Source organism: Barbatula barbatula (assembly GCF_947034865.1).
Source record: "Barbatula barbatula genome assembly, chromosome: 10".
Classification (NCBI taxonomy): domain Eukaryota; kingdom Metazoa; phylum Chordata; class Actinopteri; order Cypriniformes; family Nemacheilidae; genus Barbatula; species Barbatula barbatula.
In genome coordinates, this window is record NC_136773.1 from 2582981 (window position 1) to 2599856 (window position 16876).

At 38.7% G+C, this 16876-nt stretch overlaps 1 protein-coding gene across 1 annotated transcript; it reads right to left on the reverse strand.

Moving 5' to 3' along the window:
• Positions 1–1110: 1110 nt before the first annotated feature.
• st14a (ST14 transmembrane serine protease matriptase a) lies at positions 1111–12473 on the reverse strand. Its single transcript, XM_079465895.1, has 20 exons — positions 12195–12473; positions 11841–11925; positions 7560–7719; positions 7326–7456; positions 7164–7234; positions 6826–6995; positions 6407–6433; positions 6054–6288; positions 5780–5922; positions 5589–5692; positions 5403–5506; positions 5102–5238; positions 4113–4217; positions 3922–4029; positions 3727–3840; positions 3507–3623; positions 3229–3412; positions 2754–3022; positions 2174–2310; positions 1111–2031 (listed from the first exon to the last, which is right to left on the reverse strand). The coding sequence occupies exons 2-20, from the start codon at positions 11883–11885 to the stop codon at positions 1873–1875; spliced, it is 2520 nt and encodes an 839-aa protein (XP_079322021.1). The 5' UTR covers positions 11886–11925; positions 12195–12473; the 3' UTR covers positions 1111–1872.
• Positions 12474–16876: the final 4403 nt, after the last annotated feature.

Here is a 16876-nt window from a genome sequence, read left to right on the forward strand (position 1 = left end):
GTCATGCGGGGTTTGAATGACACAATGGTGAATGAACAATACAGAGGTTTGTTGTGTGGTATAACTTGTTGTTTTGCACATAGAAAAACAATAATGTCAACACTGTCTAATTATAAAAAACGTATTGTAAAAGTATTTTAAGGGTCACGTGACTCACATCATTGCCAAAAAATTATGGAATCATCTGCAAAAGTTAATACAATTAGTACATTTACATTTAGCAGACGCTTTTATCCAAAGCGACTTACAAAGAGGAGCAATAAGCGATATGTCATAAAAGAGCAACAGTAGCCTACAATAGGTGCTAATACAAAGTTAACGTAACCCTGTTGCTCCTCCTCTGGCTTTTATGACTGCCTGGATTCTTTGTGGCATGGACTTCACTAATGTTAAACATTATTCCCCATCAATCTGGTTCCAACTTTCTCGCATATAGCAGTTGACGGATCAGCTTTTGCAGGATGGAGCCTTCTCATGGACAAGTTTTTTTAATTTGCACCACACATTTTCTTTCGGTTTGAGATCCGGACTGTTTGCTGGCCATGTCATTGAGTTGATTTACCTTTCCTGAAGAAAAGCTTTAACACCCTTTGCTCTGTGGCAAGATGCAGTGTCATCCTGAAAAATGACTTCATCATCCCCAAATTTCTCCTCCATGGATGGGATGAGAAAAGTGTCCAAATGTCAATGTACACCTGTGTATTGACTGTTGAGGTATTAATTGCCATCCCCCTGGTCCTTTTCCTGACATGCAACCCCGTATCATAAATGAGTTGGGAAATTTGATTGTTTTCTTCAGGCAGTCATCTTTATGTTTCATTAGAACGGCACCAGACAAAAGTTCCAGCGTCCTCTCCTTGGCCAAGGCGTGATTCATAACTGAATATCACTTTCATCCAATCATCCAAACTCCATGATTGCTTCTCCTTAGCCCACTGTAACCTTGTTTTCTTCCGTTTTGTGCATTTTTGGTTTTTAAGGCATATTGTTTTGAGTTTTCTATCCTGACGCTTTGACGTCTTCCTTGGTCTGCCCGTATGTTTTTTGCCAGAGGTTGTAATAGTGGCAATGTTTTACCAGATTTATCCTTTTAGGGGATAAAAAAGGACAGAGGGTAGCAATTCCCCTTTTAGGATGACAATGCAATTAGACAATATTACACATTTTGTACAACATTGACCAGAAACATTTTATTAGTGAAAAAATATTGATTTGTTGAATCATGTATGAAAGCATAAATGCAATGCTTTGATTGCTAAAGTCATTTTTGAATAGTTAAAAATAGCCCCGGTAAATAACAGACTCTTAGACATTTAACAGGCACATTTTGATGCAAACAAGACAAGACACTCTTGAAGTGTTTCTACATGTGACTAAACCTTAATTTTAAGTCACAGCACGTGGCATATACATTTTGCAACCATCATGAAACAGCAAAGAAAAGCACTGTAATTGTTCACATTTAACCAAGTATGAGCCAGAAATACAAACCCCATGACTCTAAGAAAGCAATATACAGACCCAAACAAACAGAATTCATTCACATTAAAAAACAACACATAGTTGAACTTCACTTAAAGAATAGAGTTGCTAAAACAACCAATCTTTACAAAGGAAAAAATAAGACATTTATTTACACATTTTAAGACAAAATAAAACCCTCATTCCGCTCCATATAAAATATACAAATATATAAAACTGTTTTTGGACGAATGCAAAAAACAGGTTAAAAAGTCCATCTTTCTGTTCACACACACACACACACACACACGGATGATGTTAAATCCAAAAGGTAGAACTTGTTTTTGGTGTACGTCAATATTAAAACATCAGAAATGCCAAAACTGTCCATTGCATTTCTCAGTCCACAAATTAAACTCCCGTCTTCTCTTTGATCCAACCCCTGAACTTTGGAACAGTCGTGTAAATGCCGGGCTTGTCTTTACGGGCACAACCATCACCCCAGCTCACCACTCCAGCCAAGTACATCCGGTCATTTAGGGTAGCGATCAAAGGACCGCCTGAGTCACCCTAAAAGAAAAACACAGTTTCAGTTGTTTTAAAATAGCACACTTGCTGCTTATCTGTGTGTATATTTGTGCCAGAACATGTATTTGTGCCAGAACATGTATATTTGTGCCACTGTTTAACTGTGTTGAAAAGTTTCACACACCTGGCAAGCATCAACTCCTCCAGTGAGAATGCCAGCGCATGTCATGCGAGACGTTATCTGACCGTTCATTAGTTTATTACACACAGTGCCATTGACAACCCGAACCGATGCTTTCTGCAACACCGTCGCTCCAGAGCCTGTAATATACAGACAGTATTTAGTGTTATAACGCTTGCACAGTATACGGTATTGCAGAGTATTGCCTTGAAGCCTTATTTTCACAATACATGTATTTTTGCTTTTTTGTTTTCCATTCCTCTCCATGAAGATTCTCCATTAATATAAAACAGAGATTTTACGTTATTGCACTAAAATTAAATGCATTACAAATTAAAAATATTTATTTTCTGCATTATAGTCACGAGTATCTAAAAGTGTATTTCGATTTGTTAAATGTCAATGCAAAAACTCCCCAAGGTCCCAAAAATAAACCTCTCCATCTTTTATTTTAAAACATAGATTTCCATTTGATTTTAGGCACATGGACTGTTCTTGAGTCCATGCATTGTCATAAGATCCTCCTGAATAGCTAACTAAGTGTTACTGTCCGTTATTGTCTAATAACAAATCCGTCACTGACCCCCTTCTCGTGTGGCACCCCAGCCAGCGATGATGACCGGTGAACCAGCAGGGAAAACATCAGCAGCAGAAGGCAAGCAGATGGGCCGAATGGTATCGCTGTAGGTCACTGGTGATTCCAGCTCCATCAGAGCGATGTCATAGTCATACGTGTAGGCGTTGTAGGACGGGTGAGGAATGACTTGTTTGATGTTTCTTCTTGCTGCGGTCTGTTTCGATTTCTGTGTGTGGAGACCCAGATACGCCTCCCATGTGCCCGGTTGAGAATACCTGAGAAATTATTCGATATACAGAAGTGAACATCATCTCATCCGCCTCAGGGGTGATATACAGTGAACCCAAAATCTGCTTTTGGCCCTATTTAACTAATATAACGGATATCAATAAATTCACTACAGTTACCTTTGTTATTATATTTTTATTTTACGGTAACATTTTATCGGCTTCAGAGAAAAGACAAACTAAGGAATACCCACTTGAGTTTGGGGTCGTCCTGCACGCAGTGGGCAGCCGTCACAAGCCAGCGCTCATTGATAATCGACCCACCACAAACGTGCGCTATGTTCTTAATGTGAAGGCTGACAAGCCATGGGAACTCTCCCTCCACTGCGTCCTGTCCACCCACAATACGAGATGACTTGTATGCTTTCTTTCCACATTCTAGAAGAGAATAAAGTAAGAGAAAGTAGACAGGCAGAAGGTTATGTGGTGTCGGTGTTAACAGTAACATCCTGCTGTCGTGGATGATACGCACTGCAGTTAGTCTCGTCCGATAAATCGCCACAGTCGTCTTGCCCGTCGCACTCGGGGTTCTGTTTGGTGATACATTTGCCGTTGCCGCATGAAAACGTTGAGAGTGTGCAGGTCATTTCTGTTCAAGAGGGATGTCAGAACAATGAGAACAGAACAGAGCAAACAGCTCTTATTTTTTATAATGTTATGACCGTAACGTCATGTAGCGTAAGTTTGGTTACCTCTTGCGCATCCCTCCTCATCCGATCCATCTGTACAGTCGGGACGGCCGTCACACTTCAGCTTCTCTGAGATGCACTGATCCGAATTACACTTAAACTCTCCAGCCTTACATCCTGTCAGAGGACAACAGAACAGGTGTGCTTGTCTATCCGTGTTGCGGATCAGAACGAACGAAAAAAATAAAAAAGTCTTACCACAATTAATTTCATCTGTTTTATCTCCACAGTCGTCTATGCCGTCACACTGCCAGAACATGGGCTTACAGAAGCCATTTTTGCATTGGATCATGTTGGAGCTGCATTCTAAAATCAGAGAATCGGTCACAGTCTGCACACGTGTGTAATTCCGTGTGTGAATGATGCAAAATTGTTGAATGCACGCTTACGGCAGTTTCTCTCGTCGCTGCTGTCTCTGCAATCGTCCCAGCCGTCGCAGACGAAAGATTTACTGACACAGCGATCGTTGTTACACTTGAACTGATCCGGGCAGGCTGAGAGATTCAAAACAGAGTTTAAATTCTCATGTTCATATTTATTACAATAACAAAGAGTGCCCACTACCCAGAGCTTACGATTGCCTTAACATCCCTATTTCTGAGTGAAACGAAATATCAAAAGAGAAAAACAGAGCTTTATTTATTAAAAGTAGGCGTTGCATTCCAATACAAAGTCGTGGCAGGCAGTTAAAGGGATAGTTCCCGGCAAAATGCTAAAATCTTACGCCAATTACTGACTCAAAGGGATTTCGAACCTGTGTGACTTTCTTCTGCAGAACACAAAAGAAGATATTTTGAAGAATGTTGGTAACCAAACAACAGCAGTACCCATGGACTTCTATTTAATGGACACAAAACCAATGCAAGTCAATGGGTACCCTCGTTGTTCGGTTACCAACATTCTTCCAAACATTTCTTTTGTGTAATGCAAAAGAAACAAAGTCATACAGATTAGGAATGACAAGAAGGTGAGTAAATGATGACGTTTTGGGGTGAACTATCACTTTAACAGATGTTCTGCCCAGGCTATCAAACTGATATTATCAGAGAAATTCATTCCTGAATGCAAGAACACTTTCAGATTTTGATTTAAGATTTACAACGTTCAAAGATTGTTTGTGAATTGGTCTGCATAGAGGTCTAGAAACTAGTAATATGCACTAACAAAGTAAATAAGGTCCATTTTAATCTTATGGGAGCTTTAAAGAAAAAACACTGGCACCCAGACAATGGCCACGAATGTTTTAAAAAAATGCCTACATTTATTATTTATATAAAAATGTGTGGTCATCAGTTATTTACATATTTAGTGTGCATGCCAGTGTTTCCTGCAACTCGATTTTACATCTTGCAGCGACTTATGATCAGTCTTTACTTACGATCGGTGGGCTCAAAGGCATCATACGTGGCACTAAATCCTCGATCTACATGTGAGGAATTGGAGTAGAACATAACGGTCATCTTGTTACTGTTGCTGGTGGTCATGGCGTTAGCTGGCTTCTGTCCACACATTTTACTGCAAACAAACAAACATCAACATTCATTGTAAAAAACAGAACAGCCACAAAAAACACTGAAATATTTAGAATGGTGGTTAATTGAATTATGAACTTTAAAATATTTGCTGTCACTTTGCCCGTCAACCCACAAAATAAATCGAAAGAGTAAACAGCTACTCACCTCTGACCAACAACCTGTATATAGTCTCCTGGGCAAGATTCCTGTACCCCCGTAGACACCAAGAACTTTGAGAATTTCAGCTTGACAAATTTCCCAACTGGAACCTTCAAACAAATATGGAGTTACAGAAATCCGCCTGATACAGAACTGACATTCAGAAGAGCTGGAGGGGTGTCTGTGCCTCACCTCGATGTCCCACTGACACGTGGTGTTAGGCGAGTAATAATTGGGATAGTTTGGTGATGTGAACACACCGGAGGAGCCAGTTAATTTACCTCCACACTTGAGCTCTGCGGATGAGAAAGAATATAATAAAACCTAATATACCACCAAACCTTCTCAAGTACCTTTCAAGTTGGTCAACCAGGAATGTTCACCTTCGCTATCTTGCTTAATCTGAGTGACGCGCCCTCTGAAGCCGGGAAAATTCCCGTCATCATTGGTCACCAAGGTGACCAGCATGACATTCCGGGATGAGATGAAGACTAAGGGGTCGCTTGGGGAATACAAGCCACATTTCCTGTTTGAGAGGGAGGATAAAAATCTTTAGTCTGGAATTCATAAATCCACCAGATGGCACTACATTCACAATGGCGGCGACGTCGAGTCAGTAGATCTTGTTGAAATATAAAGCAGTCAGTGTTTTCTTACTCTGCCATCAGATGATTGTCCACGGCGACCAGCGAGTCATACACTCTGACAAAATCATTCGCACAATTTGGCTCTAGTTTGAAGCTGTCAAAAGCCAGCTTGAGGACGTGACCCGGGTCGCCACGAAGCTCCCATTGAGCTATCGTGTTTGGGGGATACGGGGTGTTAGGGAATCCTGGAGATGTGATGACCTCTTCGGTAAAACCCCGGAGGTGCCGAGACTCTTTTCTAATTGCTTGAGAACAGATACAAAAAGATCTTACACATTTATTGTTGCACTTAAACTATAAGAATCAGAATGTGCGTGAAGAAAATATTACAGAATAGAAGCAACAAATAGATGGCGTACTCACTTCTTGAAACCATACGCTTGTCGACGGCTGTTGAGGTAAAATTGACAGAAATGTAATAAATCTGTCAGTCAGTATTTTATGTGGGGTAAAGAAATTAAACCACTGTTTAGATTCATCAAGACAACGATTAATCGCATCCAGAATAAACGTTATATCTCTGTGTACTGTGCAATATTAATTTTGTATTTTCAAGACATGCATGTATACGCTTAGAAAAATATAAAATGGAATAAATGTTTATATATCATTTTAATTAAATTATAAATAAATAAATGTAAATATTTCCTAAATTTCTATACATGAATTATAAATGCTAAATTAATATGCACGGTACACAGACATATACTATGTGAACAAAAACTTGTATTCTGGACGCAAATAATCGTTAATCGTTGTGGATGTTGTGATGTATATCACACCTGAGGCCACGATGGTGTCAAACTGCAGGGTCCCTGGATTTTTCGAGAAACGACCCAGAAGTTTATTGTTGTACTTTTCACTCAAACCGTTTATGGCCTGATCCACCGCTCCTTCATGTCCCGGTGGAACACTAAACTCCAACTCATAGTAAGCTATTACACTGCCCTCACTGCACACACACAGAAAGAGAGAGAGAGATGTAATACATCAAATATGTAGCTCTAATGGCACATTTTATGAAATCAGCGGACGATTTTGCATCCATTTTGAGCTCGGTGTGTACATGCCTTTAAATGCAAAACTATGTTTGTCTTGAATCTTGTGTATGCAATCCTACCTGAAGGCTTTCACGCTGGAACCAACATAGTATTTGGCCAGTTGTGAAGACTCGGAACACATTGTTTTCAGCTAAAGACAAAGCAACAAAATTTAAACATTTTAAATTATTTTTCTGTCATCATTATGAGCAACCAAAATGAATATTGTTATCTCTGCTCACCTCAGCGCTGACTTTTGCTGCCAAGCTCTTAAACTCCGGGCTCTCTGAGTTTTCCAATGCGTCCACAAAAGGCTCATTGGTTATCCTGAAGGAGCCGGTGAAAATCTTTTGATTCCTGAAATCCTGTCGGACTGCAGATCACGGACACCGAAAGACAACAATATACAAATGAAATCAACCCAATCACGAGTGATGTTGCACCGAAAAGACCACAAGACTCTAGTTCTGACTTACAGTGGAAATGCCAGACCAACAGTCCTATGATCAAAGCCAAAACAGCCGCCAGAATAACCAGCCCTACAACGATCACCACCTTCCCTGGGCTCTTTTTCTTCTCTAGTGTTTTATTGTCTGACGCAGGCAGGAATGTGAGGGCTTGGTCCCAGTCTCTGTCCTTAAAGGATACAAACACAACGCACATTGACAAGCAGAGAAATAATAAAGTGGCTTGTTCATCTCATGAAATTCTACGGTTTCAAAAGTCAACTAGTCAGTTGTAAGAAAGAGGAAATAACATCAGATATTCTCAACACATCCTGTATGAAAACCGAAATGATGCAGGCACATTTCAGATCTTTCTGACAGAATAAGCTAAGAAGATTATGCAAGTTTCAGCTTCAAAACGCTCCTCTGTGTGAGATTCAAGTCAACATAAAGCACCGTTCACAACCCACTTTACTTTATGCATTTGGGACTGAAACGGATTATTCGACAAGAACGCAAATGTCAACTAAATCTGACATTTATTGAATTGTGAGTGAAAAGTGGGCATTTTGTAACAGAACAAGTTCCTATTACTTTAGTAAGCTTCATGACATTATCCAGCATTAAATTATAAAACTATTGGCAAGAGACGACAGCTACACCCGACAATGACACAAGTGATAAAAAAAAATATTTTTCACAGGATAAAACTTTCAAAAACATGCACCGGTGTATTATGCACAATAAGACGTGTATTCATTGTATTTCATGTTGAATTGAAATGAAAAGGAATCCTCATTTCATAAGACTTTAGATACACCAACATGTTGCTTCATGTCATCATCAGAAAGTGTCTCTCTTTAAGTCATTCTTTATGAGCATTAGTGAAGGTTTTTTTCAGTATTTAATTGAAATAAAAGCTCATAATAAGGTCACTTAATACCGAATAAAAGGACTCTGGGACTAAAGATGATTCACATTTGATTTGACACATTAATCATTATGTAACACACTGACCTACAAATTATTTTTACGACTGCTGAACCGTTTCCAAGTTTTGACTTGCTTGAGAAAATTACAGTGGTTCTGTGATTTGACAAATGGTGTTGAGGGATAGTTGAACAAAAATGAAAATTCTGTCATGGTTTACACGCCCTCTTGTCCTTTCACACCTGTTTGACTTTCTTCCGCAGAACACAAAAGAAGATATCTTAAAGAATGTTGAGAACTGGCCCCCCTTTACTTTAATTGGTTTATGTGTCCGTACAGTAGAAGTGAACTGGGACCAGTGCTGTTCGGTTACCAACTTTCTTAAAACTATCTTCTTTTCCGAAAGTAAGTCATAAAACTTTAAACATTAACTAGATGTTGCTAGGTCACTAGTTTGTCCAAAGGTTCAGTATGTCAATATCTTATGGTGGGAAAGTAACATTAAGTTGACGTGCTTGGACCGTGGTCCACGCATTGATAATATGGTTTGTTAAAAATTATAATACGTAAAACAGACCGACAAAGTTCAGCTTATGCATGTTTGGCATTGGATACACATTAAATACCTACAACAAATCAAATAACGTAGACACATTTCAATAGGATTGACGTATGCTGTAATATGACCAGTCATTTATGTTATCATCACGCGGGTGTTGCGACCTGAACAGCACACGTTGCTGTTTAAACTAAACTCGTTCAAGTCGTGCCAATTTAAAAATTTAAGTGCAAGATGCTCAAGAAAACTTGCTTTCGCGCTGTGAGAAGATCCGAAGGGAGCACACGGAAAGTCTCGGACATGGCTCAAATATCGAGTTGTCTCGAAGTCTTGCGCTTAAACCGACATATTCGCACATGAAGTAGCTCAACATGGCCCTCTTGTCGAGTATCTTAAAAAACATGGCAGGTTACGTCTTAACTATACGGACGAAACAGACGAAAAACAACTCATGCAGTATCAGTGTACTGGATCTGTTGCATTCCTCCCTAAGCGTTCCTCCTGCTGTCTGTTAAAAGTCAAGGAAATCCCTGACTGCTTGTGACTCAATAGCTTCTGTATCTTCAAATATGATTCCTCTTTATTTCATTCGTACATATGCAATGCTATGTTTTATTTGATTACTTTAATCCATTTCTATACCTTAAAGGGTTTATATACAGCATCTTTCTTTATTTACTGCTTTGCTCTTTTGTTTTGTTGGTGCTGTTACTTGTAGCTTGATTATTTGAGCTTGTTTTTGTTTATCAGTAGTCCCCTCTGAACATAGCACAAACCAAAACCAAAACCGTGACCCTAACACTGTCACACAAACTGAACCGTGAGTCATTTGAACCGTTACACCCTGACTGGATAATGATTGAAAAATTCAATTGGTATGTATTGAACCAGAAAACGTTTCATTCTGTTTGCATTACAAGTTAATGTAGGATAAAGTTCTGTTGTAAACAAAAGACGGCCAGTGTCAGGTGGTTGAGACTGTAGATGGCATGGAGGAAGGAAAAACATGATAGATGTTCTTAACACTTTCCGTGTTAACTCGAGTCATTTTTTTCTGTCAAGGTTTCATTTGCGGGGGTGTTGTCTCACAGTAAAGGCATAAGCATGCCGTAACAGAACTGTGGAATGCATGCGGGCGCACAGTCTTGTGACACTGATCATCCAAGCATCACAGCTTTCTAGGATTTTGTCCCTCTCTAAAAACATAAAAGGATTCTATTAATTCTCCGTTTAACAAAGACAGCATAACATCAGCTTTTTATTTTCCAAAAATCCTTAACCTGACCAACACAGAATGAGTGATACTCATAAATCATTGTATCATTATATATTTCAGACATTATCTACCAATAATTTCACCCACCTGCCAGACAAATAAAACCTATTTTTTCTCCCTGGGGTCAGATAGATTTATATGTTCTGTTTATACATATTTGAAACTAATTCTGCAATTTTGTACATTTTCATCTGCCTTTTATAAACTGTGTGACATAATATCAATGTTATATCGGTCACTCAGCTCTCCACATATCAGTATAGCCACACATATACGACTTATTTCCAGACCGTTTTAACATTAACCCTCAGAACACCAGCAACCCGTACCAGACAAACAATCTGCTGTAAGCACCTCATTTGAGGTCTTGTAAATGGAAAATGACATCCAATCCTCAGGACCTACAATGAAGTATTATATTTCATATGATCCTAAGAAGCAGATTGACACAAACTCGAAATTCTGGCGATTGGCAGAAAAAAACATAACTTACACACAGGCAGAACGAATACTGGATAGGACAGACCTGTGAAACTAAATCGAGTAAAACGTATCTGTTAATTTAAATAAAATATATTACTAAGGCTTATTTAAATTGTAAGTTTACGCTAAGGCAATTCAAATATTAATAAATGAAGTTACACCAAAATAAATTAAACCTAAATAGCAATATTAGTAACTTTGTATTAGCACCTATTGTACTATTGCTCTTTTATGAATTATTGCTCTTTTATGAATTATCGCTCATTGCTCCCTGAACTCTTTGTAAGCGCTTCGGATAAAAGAGTCTGCTAAATGACTAAATGTAAATGCAAATGTAATGTTAACTATTATTAACACACACGCAAAATATACAAAAAAGCTCATTCAAAATATTATTGAACCTACAATAAAACTAAAATAGCTCTTACAAACAGGAAATGACGTCACAATAAGCTGAAGAGTGATACTGCTGACACTTGCATTTGCCTTGTTTACGGAGTAGTGTTGTAACACAGCCAACAAACAACAAGGTCAAGAAAAAACAGGAAACACATATTTCGCAGTATTAATATCTTATTTATATTTAACCTCAAAAGCCTTTCTGATCAAACAACAGCGTTGTATCCCCTCAACGTGTTTGTAGCGAGTGGATACAAGGAAATATTGACTAGAGATGACACTCACAAAAAACACTACCTAGTCAATGAAATACCATATAAGATGTATAGTCACAAACACCTGCATGTCATATCAATATCTTAATACCAGAGACATTATATTATACTTTAGGGTTTGCAAATAACTCTTGAATTTATAACCTCCTGGTCAAACGAATGGAGTTAATGAACAAATATTTAATTTAGTGTCTAAATTGTATGCATGAGAGAGAGAGAGAGAGAGAGAGGTTAAGTTCACTCAATGTGAGAAGTAGACAGCAAAATGAGCATTTTAAAGCCTTTGGAAACAGACATGTTGGGTTTTATCTGTTATTCACGCTTGGGAGGTCGTAATATTACAAATGAAACTAAGTTAGTACAGAAAGTAACGTGAAGATGACACTTACCGAGCCACCGGGAGTGTAACGCATTCCTCTATCCATAGGGTCCATGTTTGAGAGACCACCGGCAGTGTGGGTACAAACACACCTCCTGTTATCAAAATAGTAAACAAATAAATCAAAAACGAACGTAAAAATGGTGGATTGTAAGTCAAAAGAGCGGTGGAGTTCACGGCCGAAGTCAGCAACACGCCTCAAACAAGCGCAGCAACAAAAACAACGACCGAGTCCAGAACTAAAGCTTCTAAATACAAAAACTTGGCAACGAACCGGCGACTAAACTCAACCGCGCAAGTTTAAGAAACAAATAAAGGTATTAAAATAAGAAACACGTTATATCCCGCGGGTTTTGACGCTTACCTGTGAGGTGAGAGAATATTTCCGGGGAAGATTCGCCTCGCGATGGGAGTGACCCTACAGGTGAGCACTTCCTATAAACAACACACTCGCAATAAAGCCGTCAAGTATAAAATAACTTTAAACACATCGCGGTGAGATTTCATTCATTAACCCGTTCGTCGTGTAAAGTGGATGTGAGGTGTTTTTTGAAGGCTGGCGGTGAATGAGGAGCTGGTATCGATGGGGTTGTTTCTGTGCAGGGGAGGGCGCGTCACCGAGGCGGGCGTCAACACTTCGTGTGCTGTTTGCCTAGGGTGCATGCTTGGCATCAAAGCGCATGTGTTGCTCGGACATGCTGTCTAGCTAGGGTGCTTAGTGGGTTTGGACGCACAGTCGGCGTTTTAACTTCATAGTGATACAAACTCGTCATGCAGCAAGTTTCGGTTGGATTGAAATGGCGTTTGTCATCATGTTCTTTCTGGGAATACTGAGGTTTCAGTTATAGTGCATCAAATATTAAAAATACATTTTATATTATTACAAAACAAAGTAAAATATCATATCATAATTTAAAAAATGTAAAGGTTTATTGACCAACCATTGCATTATCTAAAGCAGTGGTTTATAGTTTATATATCACTCTTAGTGTTCCTAATTTTACCTTTATGTGCCTTGTTCCCAACTACCTGGCAAGGTTTCATAAAATAAACAAACCTTTACAAAAACAGTCATGTTTATAAAATATTGTCCGCCAAACATGCAGTGCTATTACTGATGTCACATATGTTTGCTTTGTCATTGTATGGTAGACCACTTTTCTAGATGTAAGCACTTGCAGTTCTGTTGGTTGTATTTTGTTCAAACGTTTGTGCAGCGTTAAACCAGTCTCGTTGTGTCATCAAAAGTGGTTTATTCAAACCAATACAAGCAAACACTTCTGCATAATATACCAAAGTCTGAGCATGTGACCATGTGAAGAGTGCTCCAGACACGCAGCGCAACCCCAGTCCAAGTCCTGCCCTCTCTCCTCCCCATCGCTTACTGTCTGTCTTTGATGGCATCGAGCAAATGTCTAATGGAAAGATGCCATTTATTCGTCTTTTTATTATTTGTTTAATAGCAACTGTTGAGATTTATAGCTCAAAGGTTTCAATGAAGCTTTTTTAAATTGGAGACCTTGGGTTGACTAAACATTCGTTTGTACTGATAAAGTATGCAAAGGCTCATGGGCTAAACTTTTGCCCATTTAGCAAAAAAAGAAATCACAGAACTGTCAGGGAAGAAGGGAAAGCATAAGATACAATTACTGCATTTAACTTTAATTTAACAAAAGAACAAAAATAATACAAAAAGATGCAAGAGCCAGCTAACTAAACATTGACACTGGACTGATAAATATACACAGGGATGACAGGATTGGTGACAAGTGAACTAAAGAGGTAACTAGTACACAATGACTGAATAACAATAAAACGATTTAAAGCTGACACGAATTTTGACAGAAATGCAAAATTATGTTTATTCACCTCAAATCTATATTGTCCTGATCTTGGAATCCGCTCTAGACCATCAAACGTGTCATTCTTGCTGAAATGATTTTTCATGATCTGAAAAAGATTTTAATTTGTACTGAAATCAAAGCCAGAACCGTCGCAAATATCACCAGGCAAAGCAAGATGCAAAACGTCTCTGGACGTCTCCTCTTGCGTTGTATTGGCCGGTGCAGGCAGGAACGTACATGCTTGCTCTGACTCATTTTCCTGAAAGAGAGACAAAAGCAACAGATTGGTGGGCAACAAAGCAAGCAAGCGGCTTCGACCTTCATGCAGATACACATGCATGCAGGATTTTTATACATTGTGACGAGGCAGTGAAGAATACACAATCCTTCAGAATAATGTGTTTATCAAACTTTGGATTCGGACCGGCATTGTTGTCATTGTGTCGCTATTATTTATAAATATAATTACATATATGTTGTCAATTAGATATTTAATTGATTTGTCAAGTCAAGTCAACTTTATTTATACAGCTTATGCAAGTCAAAAGACAGGTCAAATATCAGACAGACTATAAATTCCTATATGCAGTGTTTATTCAATAAAACTATAAAATTCTACCAGCCCCCCCGGCCAGGCAAACAATGCAAAACTGTCGTGAACAGGGGTGGTGAAACAAGGACAGAGGACCCATGTGCAGACAGCGGGATAAGGGGTTAACAGACTTTAAGATATAAATGACAAACAAAAGACCCATGGGGGGTGGGTTAACATAACAAAACGAGAGTATAACATAACAAAACGAGGGTATAACATAGCAGAGTGACAGGTACACAGACTAAACTACACTGGACAAGACTTAAGATAAACATTGACATTGGGTACAAATAACTGGACTAAACTACACGGACCTCAAACAGGAATTCACCACATGAAACGAAATGAACCAGCAGAAGACACAAGGGCATTACATAAGGGACCAAATCAAGAGGGGAACAGGTTTTGGGCATGAGATCAATGACAAGCAATAACGAGGAGACGAGAGGGCGGAAACAGATACGAGACCGGAGAAAGAGTATAGGCTCTGTCATGATCCTGCCACAAAACCAAGTGAAACATGACATAATGCGGCAGGATCATGACACAAAACAGTATGCAAACGGTGGCGAGGAACCAAAACTCCATTGGAGGAGAAAAAAAGAGGGAAACCATGCCTAACCAGGGGATTCCAGTTCCCCCCTGGCAAAAGCTGCAGCGCTCGACAGTGCTTAAATATATATATATATTTTAAGATTATCATTCATATTATAAACTAATAGTGGCTGTAATTTTTTAGTGAAGACATGTCAACCCGGACGTTGTCAGGTCTGGTAACATTGGACGGCGTCCTGCCCGCTCTGGTTTGGAACAATGAGACAACATCACTCTTTGATGCAACAAATACATCAGTTGTTATTGTAGCTGGTTCTGGTTGATCAAACCAGTGCAACCTAAACCTTCTGAATATTTATATTATGATAGTGTAGTCAGTGTATGCAAGATTAGAAAGATGCGTCTTTAGTCTAGATTTAAACTGACAGAGTGTGTCTGCCTCCGGGACAGTGCGGGGAAGACTGTTCCAAAGTTTAGGTGCTAGATAAGAAAAGGATCTGCTGCCTGCACTTCACTCAAGTAGTGAGGAGCTAAACCATGTAGGGCTTTATACGTAGGCAATAAGCAAGATCAAAGTTGCCTTGGTTGTTACATATGGCGGTTTTCGGTGCAATAAGTAACACTTCTGTTTTGTCAGTAATAAGAATTTTTTGTAATATTGAAATGCAGTGTTCAAGATGACTTGCACTATACCGGATGATTGTATGTTTTTAGCTTTGACTTATTGGATTGGATTCAATTTATTGTCATTACACACATACAAGTACAGTTTAACGAAATGTAGTAATTGAGTTGTGTAGGAATAACAGACGTATGAATGACTAGCCAATCAGATTGCAGTATCAAATATTAATAGATGGATAAAAGTAAATAATAGATGGGTATAAGTAAATTCAACAGCAAATGTAGACCTGTGAAATAAAAGAAACAATACAAAAACTGGGATTCCATTTAAGCTTAGGTTGTCAGCTGTTCCTTAAATATTAATTTAACAAAATCAAGTTTGACTCACTTGAATATCCGGAAGTGTTATCCAATCCTCCATCCCCTCCATATCTCAGCGACTACCAGCTGTATGGATACAAACACACCTTCTGTTCCTACAATTTTCACTTCACCATTCACTTCAACAAAAAAGGTAAGCAATGTTCTGTTGTTAGCTAAAAGAGCACTGGAATATCACAACATGGAAAACAACAAAAACACATCAAACAAACAAACAAAAACTTTATTTAACGTTCAAATGAAAAACTTGCCAAACAACAGTCTGACAAACTTCTAAAATATGGGAGAGAGTTCACAATCCGGACTGGAAAGTAAACTCCCACTGCTATGATTGACTAAAGGTCTGTTATTAAACTCAAGTTGTTTGTTATAACTAATTTCACATTGATGTACAGAAATATTTTGGTAAAAAATGTATACTAGTACATATTAAACAGTCCGTAGTAAACAAAACAGCTATGGTAAATGTTTCTTTTTGGGTTGTGACATTACCGTTGGATCCGATATAGTCATATTTTATGTTAAATCTCTCTGAATCTGCATTCAAGTGTGTCTCGTTTTAAAACAAATCAAGACATCAAATGAACAGCGCCTTCATGTGACCTGAAACCTCATGTACAGTTTATGCACACTTTCCTAATGTCAGAACCACACAGCAACTATTAACCAATAACAACACTGCACAAGTCTTGTTATCCCTGGAGGCACATCTAACGTTGCTTGAGTAATCCTGTGTTTGGATCCCTTTCATATTTACTCACCTTCTACTACATGCACAAATCAGTGTGTGGGGCTAAAGAGGCACAGATGTAGAAAGTGGGCCGATGGTCTTTTGTTGCACTATGATGTCATACTGAGACACAATCTGGATACGGAGGTTTTTGAAGTACAATGACCTCTTATACAGTATGTCATGCCTGCAGCGTCACACAAAACCATTAGTTATCAGTTACCGGTGTTAAAATCAACATGCGTAATATCAGTGATGTATAAAGTATTCAAAAGCAATACTTGAGTAAAAGTACAAATACCTTGCCAGAAAATGAC

What these genes read in the sequence shown, in the direction of transcription:
- st14a (XM_079465895.1), bottom strand. Translation starts at nt 11,885, where the DNA reads ATGGACCCTATGGATAGAGGAATGCGTTACACTCCCGGTGGCTCG. An exon ending in CGTGTCAGTGGGACATCGAG is followed by an intron (nt 5,507 to 5,588) that starts GTGAGGCACAGA and finishes ATTTGTTTGAAG; the next exon opens with GTTCCAGTTGGGAAATTTGT. An exon ending in ATCGGACGAGACTAACTGCA is followed by an intron (nt 3,413 to 3,506) that starts GTGCGTATCATC and finishes ATTCTCTTCTAG; the next exon opens with AATGTGGAAAGAAAGCATAC.